Below are 15,082 nucleotides of genomic sequence, written 5' to 3'. Positions count from 1 at the left end.
GTCACTATCAACTAAAAATTGGTTGTCTAAATATTATCAAAATTTTATTTTAATGCATTTATACTAGGGATAAAAATAAACTTGAATTATTAATTTTATTTTCAACTTTTCTCCTCTGCTTGGTATATCTGCTTAGCAGGTAAACAGTAATGAATAATTATAGGTAGCAAATTTCATATGTTTTTCTCACTTTGGAAAGTGAAAAAAAAAACTGAGAGTGACTTATTTTGGGGGCTTCTTTAGCAGAAGATCAGGATCAGCTGAATGTTTGAGATTGATATCTCTCAAAGATATCACTGACGCTAGTTACAGTGCTTAAACATTCTGAGTACCAAATGACTGAAGGAAATGAAATGCTCACATGTAACCTTTGAAAATTTGGTGAAAGAGACTGCAACAGCAGAACAGAAATATACAGAAAATCAAGTTACAAGATATAGCTTTGTTCCAGACTAGGGCTTTGGCTATTAGACTTCCTTTCCATCTGTCAATAATTTTTATTCTTCCGACCTTTGCAGTAAATTAGAGACTCCAGAGAGAACATTTCTATACATTGCATAATCTTGCAACTTCTATGCAATCCATCTCATTGCAATGGTGTTCTAAATGGTGAGTTCTAAATGATATGACAGAGAAATTTATCTAATTATTTAAAGAATCAACATCATCAAGTGGCAAAAATAGCCTCCAAACTTCTTATTTTTCCATTTAATGTTCTTTTACTGCTTAGTAAAATTACAAATTCCAGAGGTCCCTTCTATTCAATTAAAATGTAAATCACATATGCAGAGAAATAATGTGATTTGGGGCATTCGGAACAGACTTCTAGTTCCCACGAAAAAATAACTGGCACCATTAGCAACCACTTTTACTGAAATTAATGTCCCCCAGCTGATCCTCCAGCTGATTAGATAACTATTTTAGGAAAGCACAGAATACCTGGAACTAGAAATTTTGGGTTCTGCTCTTGATTCCAGGGAAAACAATGGTTAAAACTGTAGGTGTGTCAGCAAATTGATAAGGGAGTTAAAAAAAGGCACCGTGAAGTAGGAGAGAATGAGCTGTAAAATATTAGATTATCATAGGTTTAGTTTGCAGGTTTACTGCCTGAAAACCATCAATGTAAGACTGATAAAAAGTTGACAACTATATAGAACCTAAGACTACACAAGTCTTTACTTCATAATAATAAAAGATTTTTCTCACTTTGTACAGATACTCTTTTTTATCTTCTCATATGGGAGCTAAGAATTCTTGATTAGATGAAGTTTTAATTGGTAAGAAAAAATTATTTAAGACTTGTTTAATTTGCAGTTTGATTCCATGTAAAATTAATTGCAAAGCCAAGATCTCTTACAGATGCTAAAACAGAATTCTACAGATTTTTCTTTTAGAGTAACAACAGATTTGTCTTGTAGGATTCTGCAGTAATCTCTTTAAAAATACTGCTAATAGGTGAAATTTTTCAATTTTAGATGAAAAATGTTGGTCTGTAATATAGTGTTATTTCACTGAGTTAAGAATTCATGCTTAATAAGTATTCTTAAACTTTGATTAGATTTTCCCCATTTAAATATATGTAAAAAAGTTACATATATAAAATATTCTGAGCTTTATTACAGAAAAGAATTTGCATTTTAATAACTAATATTTATTGTTTAAAACTTGTTCTTATTTCCTCCTCTTTGTAATGATATACAATTTGACAAGAGGAAGCATTTGCCTTGAAATTCAAAATGACAGTATCTAGAAGAAGAAATGACAGTTGTGTGTGGAATACTGACTTGCTCTCTAGTAGGTATCATGCCTTAAAGCAATTTCCTGCACATCTTTTCAAACATCCTAGATTTCTGTTAAGCATAATTAACCGAGTAAGCAGATATAAAAGAGAAAGATGTATCCATCAAAACAGCCTGAGTAAAAGGACAAAAACGTAGAAATGCAGCATAACTGAACATATGTATGATTTCACACTTGGTGCATTTTCATACAATGGAGATGTTTTATACTTTGTAAAGAAGTATTTTATTTTTAAGTAATTATATTTGACTCTTAAGTATACAATGAAAAAACCTCGGTGTGTGTAAAAAAAGCATACCACATTGGGAAAGCTAGCAGTGTGTGCTCACAGTTTCCAAGGAGATGAAGGAAAGAGGGAGGACAACAAAACCCTTTCTTTTCAATTGGCAGAAACAGCAACATTCTACGTCCTTCCTTGTTGCTTAATATAGAAAAAAACCCAACAACCAACCACATTAAACTGAAAATTGGTATATCATAAATATTATTTAAAAATAACAACTGAATTGACTGGATACATATCATGGCTTTATATCAATAACTTAAAGATAAATGCCTAATAATCCCTACCTTAGCATAGGTATCAATTTTTGGAAAGCACTTTAGAATTTCCATGTTCATTCCAATACCTTGCTGGTCCCAAAAATGGAAAATATTGTTCTTATTGTAGAATGAAATCACTTTACTTGACAGATGGAGGAACTAAATCTTGATGTTCCCGAATAATGCAGTTACTACAGGATGCAGGAGAAAAGACGGAGTGTTGTGTCACACCACAGACAAAACTGCAGTGCCAGTAGCCTGGCAACTGCAGCTCTTTAACAGGCACCATTTTAATTTTAATCTAACTCCTTTTTCTCTGCTTCAGCTACTCAGTGTATTTCATTGCTCATTGTATTTCCCAATTGCACTATGATAACACTTGTAGAATAACAATAGCTCTTTAAACCCATCACTTAACACTTTCATTATCAATACAGTGCAGGCATGTCATCAGAATCCATAAATATCTAACCATCAAGCACAAGCAACAACAGATGCTCACATGCGCTTTGATTGTGGTCCATGTGCTGTAAGACCTATCCAAATATGCAATATGGCATGCATACAAAAGTGGATATAGAGTAGCCTTATGTTAATCAAGTAGCCTTATGTTATGCTTCTGTGTATACAAAGTGTAGTTTCTTAACAGCTACAAGGAGTAAAGTGCTAGTGTCCTCTGCTTCTGTTCACTCTATTGTCGTTATTTTCCATCAGGTCTGTCTCTTTTCTTATGTGGAAAGTTTGCTGTCACTCCTGTATGTCAGACATATAAAACTCTCATATATCTCATCCACACTACTGTCCCAAGGCACCAATATTTTTGTCAGCAAATCAATGATAAGATAATAATTAGTACGATCTTTAGTGATATAAAGGCATTGTATCATGTTATTTCTCCTTGAAAACATTGGGTGTATTTACCCATCCTTGGAGAAGAAAACGTCACCTGTGAACCAGAGTTTCAAATTCATTACCCTATCCAGTGGGACCAGTTAGAAGCACTGGATAGTGGACAATCATTTTATCTTGCTAAAAGCATGAAGGTGTTCAAACTTATGAAGAAATGTTGGCATGTCTGCAAGACAGAGCAGAAAATGACTTCTGACTGAATGTCTGCCTCAACAGCACTGAGACGCATGGAAAAACACAAACATAATTAGCACTGGTGTCCTTCCACTGGAACTGGGAAACACCAAGCACATTTTAGCCATGTTAGGAAATTAAATTCTCAGTAGTTTTTCCTGACCCATGAAATGAGAGTAATTGGAAATTCTCTGGTATATATGGAAATATTCTGGTATATATACAGCTTAAAAGCCAATAAATAACTTACAATATGAAAACTTTGACAAAACAAACAAAAGTTCTTCCTGCTTTGGAATACTGCAAAATGCTAACCAATCTGTAGTCTTGACGTGGCTTAACAAACTGCAGTTACTACTGCAGGTGTCTGAATAGTCTGAGACAATGCACACTACTCAAGCAACTCCTTCTGGGCAGTGATAACCAAGCCAATATCTGCAGAGTATTGCTTAATCACAGTTTGCACATAATGTGTGCAATACACAGAGATATGTATACAACCATGTCTGATCACATAATGAAGCATCTAAGAGTCTGCATAAGATTCTGTTCTCAACTTCCAATACAGAGTTACAACAATCACTGGAAGATTGCTGTTCTGCTGGCAAATTGCCAAGACTGCTCTGATTTCAGATAAAGTTACCTCTTGACACATCTCACTACCGAATCCCTGATGACAGCTGTTAAAAGGTAATTCTACATCTGAAGCACCCATATCATGAGTGACATGTAAAATGAGAACAGTGGAACCGTATTAATATCTGCCAGTTTTTTTATACTTATGAGCATATAGCTGGTATTATCGAGTAATGCACATTAATCCAATGAAAGCAGCTGTTTTCACTAGCATCTCCTGCATTCTAATTAGCTGACTATATACTCTGAAAACAGAAAAAGAAATCACAGAAATGTAAGGTATCATAAAAGAGCTTAATACAGTGAGAGTAATGTGACTTATATCCATTTCCCACCATAAATCTATGAAAGCAGCTGTAGACATGCAGCTAATACATACTAAAAATAAATCCAAGTAATCCTGCAAATGTTGCTATAGTAACAACTCCTCCTCAGAAAAATGGTAATAAAAACATAAAGCTATCCAAGATACAACTTGGAAATGACCCTATGTGAATTTAATCTCTCCCAAATATTTGTGGTTTACCCTATTACTAACTATAATTATTTCATTTTACTCCATGCATGGTACATTAATTCCTTCTAATACAACAAAGTGTAATGTTTGCTTTTCATCTCATTGCATATTAAAAAATTACTACTTGTTAAATTATGCAACCTAAAAAATGCAAGTAGGTGGCTGTCACACTTCCAGTACCTTTTATGCAGCTAGCAACATTAATTTTCAAAAAAGTCATTTTGTCTCAAACCATGACAACTACTTTTGATATAATCAATATAATAATAAAGAGCAGCTTAAAGAAGAAAAATATAAAAATAGTAAAAGAGAAAATATTACTTTAAGCAATTCTTACTCTTTGTTGTCCTTCATACCAATCATCTTCATCAAACCAGTGGGAAATATAAGTCATCCAAGCCATGAAAGAAGGCACAGTTGAAATAAAAAATACAGAACCTGAAGACATATAAGTACAATAAGTACTGTGCTAAAATTTATTCAACAGTATAATAAGCTATTCAAAGATCAGATCTGAAGTCTGTAATATGATTTGAGATTAATAAGTTTTAAATTACTAAATATGTAATCTGAAATACTTTTAACAGCAATTTAAATGTTCTACCTATTGGATTTTCTAATGGAAAATGGAATTCAATACTACAGTAATTATTAGATTATATATTCCAGTATTTAAAATTGAAGCAGGTTAGTGCTTCAAGATTGATTTTGCCGTGCTTCTGAGCTCCAAAAATGAGGTGCTGTTTGAGTCATTCTTATCTGTCTTCCAAAAAAATTACTTTCATTTTTAAAAAATGTACTATCTACAAAATGTAGTTCAGTGCACAAAAGCTTGTACTGAAATGTAAAATATGCTCAGAATCATGGGGAATGATTTGTTTTGATTATGTAGGGAGTGGTTTCAATTGGCACAGTAGGAGGGGCCAAAATTATCGCAAATACCAAGCGTCGGTTTAACTTCTTTTTTTTTTTTTGTAAGAGGAAAAAGAAAAATCTGCAAGTCCATTGTTCACAGCCAGCAGAGCCTAAAGGGCTCAGCTGCAGCCACCAGCATTGGCTGAAAAATGTAAAAAGCCTAATTTAACCAATTCATCGGAATGGATCTGCTTCTTTTCTCTTCCTTAGAAGAGTTTCACATATCTGACAACATTTATGCCTCACACAGGTAGTATCCTTTTCTGGTATGCCTCCAAGTTTCACATTAGGTTTCACAGTGCATTATGCCAGTGAAAATGAAAGGTAAAAATGAATAAAAGCTGTACTACCACATTTCCATGCTGCAGCAATATACTTCTTCAGCTGTGCTATGCAGGAGACATTATCATACAAATCTTCCTGACTGCATGGTTACAGCAGCTCAAATCCTCAACAGACATTGTGCAGACCTAAAAAAACCAGTTTCTTAAGAAACCTAGGATCCAGATAAGCTCTGCCTTTCTACGCTGACTTAACAAGCTGTTCCTCAGTTTGTAATATAATAAATGTAAAAACTAAACAGGGAAGTCTATTGCTTAATCAAGAAAAAAAACAAAGCAAAGTCGGAAAAGTAGCTGGAAGTACCAGCTACTAACTGGTCAACATTACATGCCAATTCCACAGAGCAATTCTGTGTTATTACCTGTCCTACCCCAGAATGTGTAGTTTCCATTAAGGGTACTGTATAGGCAGGTGACATTCTCCAGGGGAATAAAGAAAAACAGCAATATTTTTGGTTCAAACCTCTTATTCAGAAATTCTGAAAACCAAGGCAAAAAAAAGAAAACAAACCAAAAACAAACCACACACGCAAAACCATAAATATTTAAGTCAAGGCACCCAGTAATAGGAAGTAGCATTGCAAGATTATCAGATTTTTTGTATTTATACAGTCATCCATCTAAATGGATACAGACACAAGAATATACAGAACTTCCTACAATACTGCTGAAACTTTTCAAATTACTTGCCCTTTGAGATTTCAGCTCAAACACTAACTATGCAAAGTGCACAGAATTGCATGGTCTCATAAACTGTATGAGAAACATGGCACCAATGCAGTCACCTCAAATGACAGCACTGAAGACACTCCTGACCATAACCATGGTCTATGAGCAATCAAGAAAAACATTACTGATGTACTGCTTCTTTGAACAAAATTTTAAAAATTGTTAAAATGTATCCATATTATTACTGCTTGTTACACATGAAAATCATGGTTTCAAGTAAGTAAATACTTGCCCATTATGGAAAGTCTTTGCTTTCAGGGTGTTGTGTCTTTTTTATAAGGGCACATAGTATCACTGAGAATCTTGATCAAAGAATTACAGGTAGTTCAGTAGTATCAACCTTTTTTCTCTTTTATGCCTGTAGCTGTTCCACCATCTCTGAAAACGTGTTTCTTTTGTATGCCTATGTATTGGTTTCGCATCCTCTGGTTTTTGATAGTTAGGGGAGCCACAGAGGCGGCTTCTGTGAGAAGCTGCTGGAAGCTTCCACCATGCCTGGAAGAGCCAATTCCTGATGGCTCTGAAGATGGACATGCTGCTGGCCAAAGCTGGACCAATGAGAGAGGCTGGTAACGCCTCTTTGATAATGTATTTTAAGAAGGAAATCAAAACAAAGTGCAGGTGATTTTTTTTGTCAAACAAGAGGAGGAGGTGAGATCATGTGAGGGAAACAACAGAGACACCAAGATCAGTGGAGAAGGAGGGGAGGAGCTGTTCCAGGTGCCACAGCCATGATTCCTCTGCAGGCCGTGGTGAGACCAAGGTGAAGCAGCTGTGCCCCTCAGCCCTTGGGGATCCACGGGGAATGCAGAGATCCACCCACAGCCCACGGGGAGGTGTTCATGCTGGAGAGGGTGGATGCCTGGAGGAGGCTGTGATCCAGTGGGAGACCTGGTGGAGAGAGAGAGGGCCCCTGCTTCCCAGCTGGAGCAGCCTGTCCTTGGAGCACTGCACCCATGGAAGAGTGACCCACACCACAGCAGCTTCAGGAGGACTGTGTGCCCGTGGAGGGGCTCACGTTGCAGCACTTTTGGGAGGACTCCTGCTGGTGAGAGTGGACCCACTCTGGAGAGGTTCATGGAGAACTGCTTCCTGTGGGAGGGACCCCATGATGTAGCAGGGGGAGGACTCCTCTCCCTGTGCAGGGGAAGAAAACCTGGGGTGATGAACTGAGCAAACCCCCATGCCCCATTTCTCTGCACTGTTGGTGGGAAGAAGGGAGGGGCTGGGGGAGGAAAGGATGTTTTTAAGGGCTTATTTTACTTCTCATTACCTTCTCTAATTTAGTTAGCAATAAATTCACTTTGTACCTTTAAGTCGAACCTGTTTTGCCCTTGGACATTTTTTTTTCTCTCAATACTTGCCTCAACTATGAACACTTCATTAATTTTTCTCCCCTCTGCCGAGCTGTGGCAGGGGAGGGTGAGCAAGTGGCTTTTGTGGGTGCCTGAAGTTTGACCATTGTCAAACCACAACATCCTGTACCTGCTCCACCATCTATGTGATCTGAGTTTTCCAGTCTCAATACCAACCTGTCAGAAGAATGAGTCTCTCAAGACAGACAAACACTGTGACTCACATTTAGTTTCAGCATCATCAGGGAAGCATGGGCTAAAATGGATATGGATACTGTATTATCCTTTCAAAAAACTGGTAAATATCTTCGACTGAAAAGTACAGATATCATTAAAATAATCTCAGGATAGCAGACGGGAACTTAAACTGCTTAAAAATATCTGTTACAATTACCTGTGAATAAGAAGTTTGGTGCTAAATTATATGTGAAAAATTAAAGACAAGAAAGACTGCAAATGCATTGTAAGGCAATTATATGTTTTTGCCTACTTCATCATTCATCTCCAGGTGCTGGGAAAACTATAATATTATAGTATGCTGGTTTTGGCTAGGGTAGAGTTAATTTTCTTCCCAGTGGCTGGTATAGGGATGTGTTTTGGGTTTGTGCTGAACAGAACTGACAACACAGAGATTATAATTCATATAGATTACACAGAGCCAAGGCATTTTCTGGGGGTGCATGTGAAGCTGTAAGGAAATTCAGGGTGGGACAGTTGACCCCAATTGACCAAAGCAATATTCCAGACCATGCTACATCATACCAGGTACATAAAATGAGGGGAAGAAGGAGCAGGAGGAGACATTCAGCGTGATGGTGTTTGTTTTCCAAAGTAACCACTGATGGGGCCCTGCTCTCTTGGAGATGGCAGAGCACCTACTGCCCATGAGAAGCAGTGAAAGAATTCCTTGTTTACCTTTGCTTGTGTGCTTGGGTTTTGATTTTCCTCTTAAGCTGGCTTCATCTCAACCCACAAGTTCTCTGGCTTTTACCTTGCAGATTCTCTCCCTGATCATGCTGGTGGGGGAGTGAAAGAGTAGGTGAGTGGGTGAGTGGGGCTTGGCTGTTGGTTGAGGTTAAACCATGACATACAGGTGTAACAAAACTTATGTATAGGATGAATAAAACTATGTATACTAAATAGTATAATAAAATATGAAAAACCTCAAAATGTTCAATCCTTTAAATTGTTGTAATTAATCTTAGTATATGTTTTATAAGTAACTTTGTATGCTCTTAACCTAAAGTCCAGCTGGTACCTCCAGTTAAGTGTTCATTGATCTCAATTTAAGGACAACAAAATGTACTATAATAGATCAGACCAAAAGAGACATCTTCAAGGCATATACAGTCTTGTATATAATATATTGCCCAATAAATTTGCTTAAATATTCTAGAAGGATTAAAACCAGACAAAACATCCTATTGATTTGATGCAGAAACAATTGTTTAATTCTTGAGCTGACACAAGAAAATGGCATGAAACTGTGTCAGGACATGTTCAGGTTAGACATTATGGAAAGATTCTTCACTGAGAGGGTGGTCAGTCACTGGAACAGATTCCTCCTGAAGCTTTCATGACACCAAACCATTCAGATTTCACTAAGCATCTGGACGATGCTCTTAGTCCTGTGGTTTAGCGAGGAGCAGGATGTCAGACTCAATGATCCTTACAGACCCCTTCAAACTTGAGATATACTATAATTCTATGATCAAACTTGTGCTGCAGACATTTCACAATCCTCCCTTCGGAACTAGGTACTCTTATTTTAGCTTATTTCAGTTGAGTAGGCCTAAATACAAAAAACTTGTAACTGTCAGAAGGAAAAAGTGGAAGGGATGTTGAAAATAATAATGATTTACCATATAAACATCACAATGTGTTTTTAAAGTTCAGAACTACAATGGTCAAGAATTACAAGAAACCAAATGCAACCAACCACCCCACATCCCAAAGGAAACTCATTAAAAAAAAAATCAAAACAAAACAAAAAAAAACCCACTCGTGGTTATCTTCTCTTTGTATTCCATATCAAAGTTGATCTTCTGGACATTTCAGTGCATGTATCTGTTTAGCATGAGAGCAAGTTGCTCTTGCTCTTTACAAAAGACATGACCTTAAGAATATGGTCAAATATGCTGGAGAGTATAGTGGCCTCAATCTCTACCCACTGAAAAAAACTGTACCTAAATATAACATACTACGTATAAATTGCCTAGCAAACAGAGGATAAAAGATTACATCTGAAAATAATGTCCTATATTGCATCAGAATGAGCAAACTGATGCTACTCTCCCATGTTTTCTGGCAATACCACAAATCAGCAATGCACTTTAGTTATGAATAAAGATTTTCAGAAATGGATGATGAGAGGTAAGAAACCTCTATTTTGATCTTCCACTTACACCATGAAATTTGCCCTTGTTAAATAATTTGAAGTTGATATACTGTGACAAATCAACCATGTACTTTTTTTCAAATACATCTTTAACCACTGTTTCTGTTTCTGCTTAACTATTATATACAGAAATATTTAGACATTTTCTGTTTAACCTCTATAAAAAGTTATGTTTGATATATTCTTGTCAAAAATTAGTACCATTATATGTTTTTCAAAATTAAGAATTATTTTAAATTAATCCAATTTTTACCTCAGAAGTTTTCATTTTTGCTATACTCAGTTCTCTGAGAAAGCTTCCTGCCAATTTATATAGACATAATTTCATAATATGTCCCACCAAAACTCTAAAAATTATCTGTCTTAACTACTGAATTACTAAAGATTAATATGCTGTGATTTTGCACTGAAGACACAAAACTCATTACAAGAATGTCTTAATAACAAAAATGCACAACAAATAACCCAAGAACAAAATATTTTAAAATTTCCTTAAATCAAAAAAGCCTAGGAATTACTTTATGATTTATATATATATGATTTATATATAATGATTTATATGCCATTATGCAAATTCATTACACCAACATATACAGTACAGAAGTCAGTTAAATCCTCAAGTTTTATTTATTAACAAGCACTTTAAGAATCTTTACACTGAGAGCACAAAGCATGTAATGATGCCAAGTATCCTAAAATAAATTCTAAAATACAATGTTTAGAATAAAGCTGTGCAAGAACCAATCATACGATAACGACACAGCAAACTTATACCTCAGCAATCTTACATCATACAAGGTCAGGCAACAATTAGATTTCCCTAGACTTCCCCAACTCCTATCAAGCTACTAATGGCTCAAACATAGCATGGCTCTAGATAGGTGTCCTTTTTATTTTTTTCTCTCACTTGCTCTTTCCCAGCAAGCTATATGGATTTATCAGGACAAGATGACACACAGAACAATCAGGCCACCTCACAGTGATTGGAATAAGCTTTTAGCAACAGATGTACAACACTATCATCACCACCAGACCTACACTGGGCTGAGACTTTCACACAACCTTCTCACAAGCTACTTTCAAGTTTGAGCTTTATCAGGAGATTAAGCTTTAGCTACCAACAATAGCAGTGGATTGGACTTGATCATGTATCTTCTTAAGGATGTTCTATAACTGGATTTTAAAAATAAATTTGATGAAGCTTTATAGTCTTTTTCCAAGAAAATAAATCAACATCTCTTCAGAAAAAAATTATAAGTTTATATATATTTATAATACCACTTTTACTATGGCTTAGCAGATACCATTCTAATGCTGTGAAGAATATATATAAAAAAATGACAATTCTAAATATCTCCAATTGTGTCCTTGGTCAAAAAAGAAAAAAAGGAATATATTTACAGAGAAAAATTACAATCTCATTCATAAAACCATGTGTATATTGAAATATTTGTATCAGTTCCGTTATCACTACTTGTATAAAATTTGAATACAGCCAACATTAAAGTACCCCAGTTATGATTTAACCAGGCAGGTAGCTAACTGCCCATGGCCACTTGGTGATTTTTTGGTCTGTCAGCAAACAGTTCACATGCCAAGAAACATACTGCATGTATTTTTTGATATTATGATCACAAGATTTTATTTATGTCTAGTTAAGTCATTCCATTGTAACATATTCTTCAGAGACAGATTCTAATAAATTTAGACTATAATAGTGCAAATCCCTGTCTGCAGTTATAATGCACACATTATAAAGTAGATATTTTAATTACATCAACTTTTTATACTATAGTTGGCTGATTCGGATGTTAAGATAAATATAAATTAAATAATTAATATAAAGTACATTTCTAAGGCAGACATAAGAAACAACATAAGCACTCTCTCATGTACCAAAAAAAAAAAAGTGTAAGGAGAAGACTTAGCAGGGACAACAGTGCTAACAACAATCAAGGTCATCAGCATAAAATAAACCACCTACACAGAAAGAACTGGAAGAGCCAAGTTCCTACACTTGACACACTGCTTTGAGAACTAATAAATTATATTGTCAACAAATAAAAAAGTCAGCAAAGTTCTACAGGCCTTTACTGATAACCAAATAAATCCCACATATACCAGAAAAACCAAATTCTCCCACCAGTACTAGAACAGGATATGGAAAAATGGCCATAATGGATACAGCCAAGGTGTGCTTATAGGATGCAAGTGGGGAAAAGATTACCATAAAGCTTCTGTCTTTCTCCAGTGCCCATAGTACAGCTCAGCTGCTACCATAAATAATGACTAGCCTGAGAGATAGGATGTCACCACAATGGCCAATACCCTACAGGGGAATCCACAGTTCTTGTAGTCACTTTCTGGAATTCAAATGTTATATTGATATTTACTTATTTTCTTGGGCTGCCTAGATTTGCTTTATAAAACAAATAATGTCAGTTACACAACATCACCAGGACTTGGTGAAATTACTCCTACTGGCCACATCAACTTTAATTCACAGACTGCAGGAAGAGGAAATACTGCTCTCCCTAAGTTACAATCTCCTATTACCACTGCTAGAAATAAAATACTGAATTAAACGGACAATTAGGACTCACCAAAGACCTCCCTTACTTCTTGCTATGTGGGAATTTTCCTCATAGCAGATGACCAAATGACAAGTTTATTGCATGTCATAGGTCCTTTAAACAGCCAGAGCTACTCAAAGAGTCAATGATTTGGTATAACAGAACACAGAGAATGTTGGAAGTGAGGAAGAAGCCTGTAGATATCTTATCAAAGAGAATAATTAATAAATGAAAAAGAAAACAGCTAGTAAAATAATAGCCCCATGATATTTTTAAATTTTTGCATTATCTGTATTGTTCCATGCATACTCCATATTACCTCTCTAAGTTCTTTATACCACCATGTCTCCATGTGGGTTACAACAATTTGTTGAAGATGACTACAGTCTTAACTGAAGCTTTTAAACAGTTTTGAAATACAAAATATAAATAACGATATCACTAAGTCATCTAGACTGATTCACACAAGGCACTTATTCTCGAACTGCGACCTTGAGATGTATCAGTAACTTACACAGTTGTGCCTGTAATTAGGAAAGAAACACCACAACAGAAGTGTATTTTCTCTATTTTAGGACTACAAAAAACTAGGAAGTGCAACGATTAGAACCCTGAACTTATTTTAAAACAGTGGGAAATACGTCTTTCCAGAAATAACTTAAAGCAAAATAACTGTACTGAAGTTTGAAGAACATCTTACTGTTACGTGTTTCTTACCAGAATTCTTCCCCTGTTATACTCTTATGAATAGCAGATAGCTGCATAATGTCAGGGCAAAATTTTTAAACAAAGTACAAAACCACAAGGCTCAACACTCCTACAAAAACCCTCTAAAATTAATTAGAAAGAGATGCAATGAACTTACTAGCCCATTGAAGTTTTGAAAGACTAAGTGCATGGCAATCAGAAAGAGGCTCTTGAACCAGTAGGGTTTAGCCCTCAAAATGGTCATTTCCAAGTATTTATTTTCTATATCATTCCATGATTAAGTCTATTATTAAGAACAGTATGGTCTTTATCGAGTCTAAAATCCAGGATTATGTTCTTCACTGCAGCATTACAAGTAATTAAAGACCTTCCTCAACAGTAGCAAGATGAGCAAGTTTCCAACGCAGTTTCTCAAACTGTTGAATTACAATGTCTACGTAAAGCAACATCTTTAAGATACTATAAGAATTTAACACAGAAAAAAATCCCTTAAGCTTTTTTCTTCATTTGCAGAGTCTGCTGTCTTAAATTCACTCTCATAAGCTTTTCTTGTGGTTTGCTTTTGTACTTGAATGATTTTTTTTAACTCTCTAAGCTTGATTTTGCTTCCTCCTCCCACCCTCGTCCCAGCTGGGAAAAACATTTATAGTACAAACAAGCCCAAAGCTCTCCCTCCCTGCGGAGGGCAAGCGTTCGCTTACTTCTTTTAGAGATTGCTGCCCCCGCCTTTACTCGATCTTAAGTTCGCATTTCCGCACAAGCACGTTTGTAAAGAGAGCACACAGAGCAGGACAGTCCCCAGAATAGTGTAAAATCCCGACAATACCGTCAGACGGCTCCTGGATGCTTCAGACACCGCCCGCAGCCCCGAGCGCTCCCCGGGGCCGCTCCGTCCCCGGAGCGCAGGTGGGCGCAGGGCGGCGCGGCCGAGCCCCGCGCAACCTTCCGGGCCGTGCTGCACCCCGCGGGGCAAGAAACGCGGGCCAAGAACGCGAGGCAAGAAACGCGGGGCAAGAAACGCCGCACCGCACCTGCCCTAGCCTGCCGGGCCCGGCCGCCGAGCTCCGGCCCGCTGCGCGGGGGCGGCCGCCAGCGCTGCTCCCTCACCTGCCGGCCCGCAGCGCCGTCTCCGGGCAACCCGCGCGCCCGCCCCCGCCGCGTTACCGGGCAACGCGCGCGCACCCCGAGCGCGGCCCCGGCACCGCCGCTGGGAGCGGGGCGCGCGGGCCGTGTGGGGACAGCGGCCCTGGCCCGGCTCCGCTGACACCCGTGTCCGGCTGGGCCGTGCGGACCACCGTGGGTTAGCGGCTACGCGGCCTTGAAGGTCTCTTCCGACCCTAGTGATGCTGTCATTGTGTGACTGTTCCGTGCGGCTCCGACTGGGGCGGCGGCTGGGAAGGGCAGGTTTCAGAGCTCTCAAGCTCATTCCCCGTTACTGGGAGGGCACCTGAAACCAGCGCCAGGCGGGAAGGGCGGATTTTGCG

General features: G+C 37.5%; 1 protein-coding gene across 10 annotated transcripts in view; it reads right to left on the bottom strand.

Moving 5' to 3' along the window:
* The window catches only part of WDR17 (WD repeat domain 17), a 64,463-nt gene extending 49,624 nt beyond the window's left edge, over window positions 1-14,839 (bottom strand). For 2 of the 10 annotated variants that reach the window (XM_014264825.3, XM_014264821.3), the window contains exon 1: window positions 4,917-5,017. In XM_014264825.3, coding sequence (XP_014120300.2) covers window positions 4,917-4,982 — 66 coding nt within the window. In that variant the 5' untranslated portion in view covers window positions 4,983-5,017. Of the gene's footprint in view, window positions 1-2,370; window positions 2,579-4,916; window positions 5,448-14,299; window positions 14,320-14,424; window positions 14,559-14,629 lie in introns of those variants that run through there. The other 8 variants (XM_026791501.2, XM_014264826.3, XM_074541301.1 and 5 more) reach the window with 8 other exon arrangements.
* Between the last annotated feature and the right edge of the window lie 243 nt (window positions 14,840-15,082).

This window comes from Zonotrichia albicollis, chromosome 5, assembly GCF_047830755.1.
Source record: "Zonotrichia albicollis isolate bZonAlb1 chromosome 5, bZonAlb1.hap1, whole genome shotgun sequence".
NCBI lineage: Eukaryota > Metazoa > Chordata > Aves > Passeriformes > Passerellidae > Zonotrichia > Zonotrichia albicollis.
The sequence above is the reverse complement of the archived record's forward strand: the minus strand, read 5'-3'. Positions and strand labels throughout refer to the sequence as shown.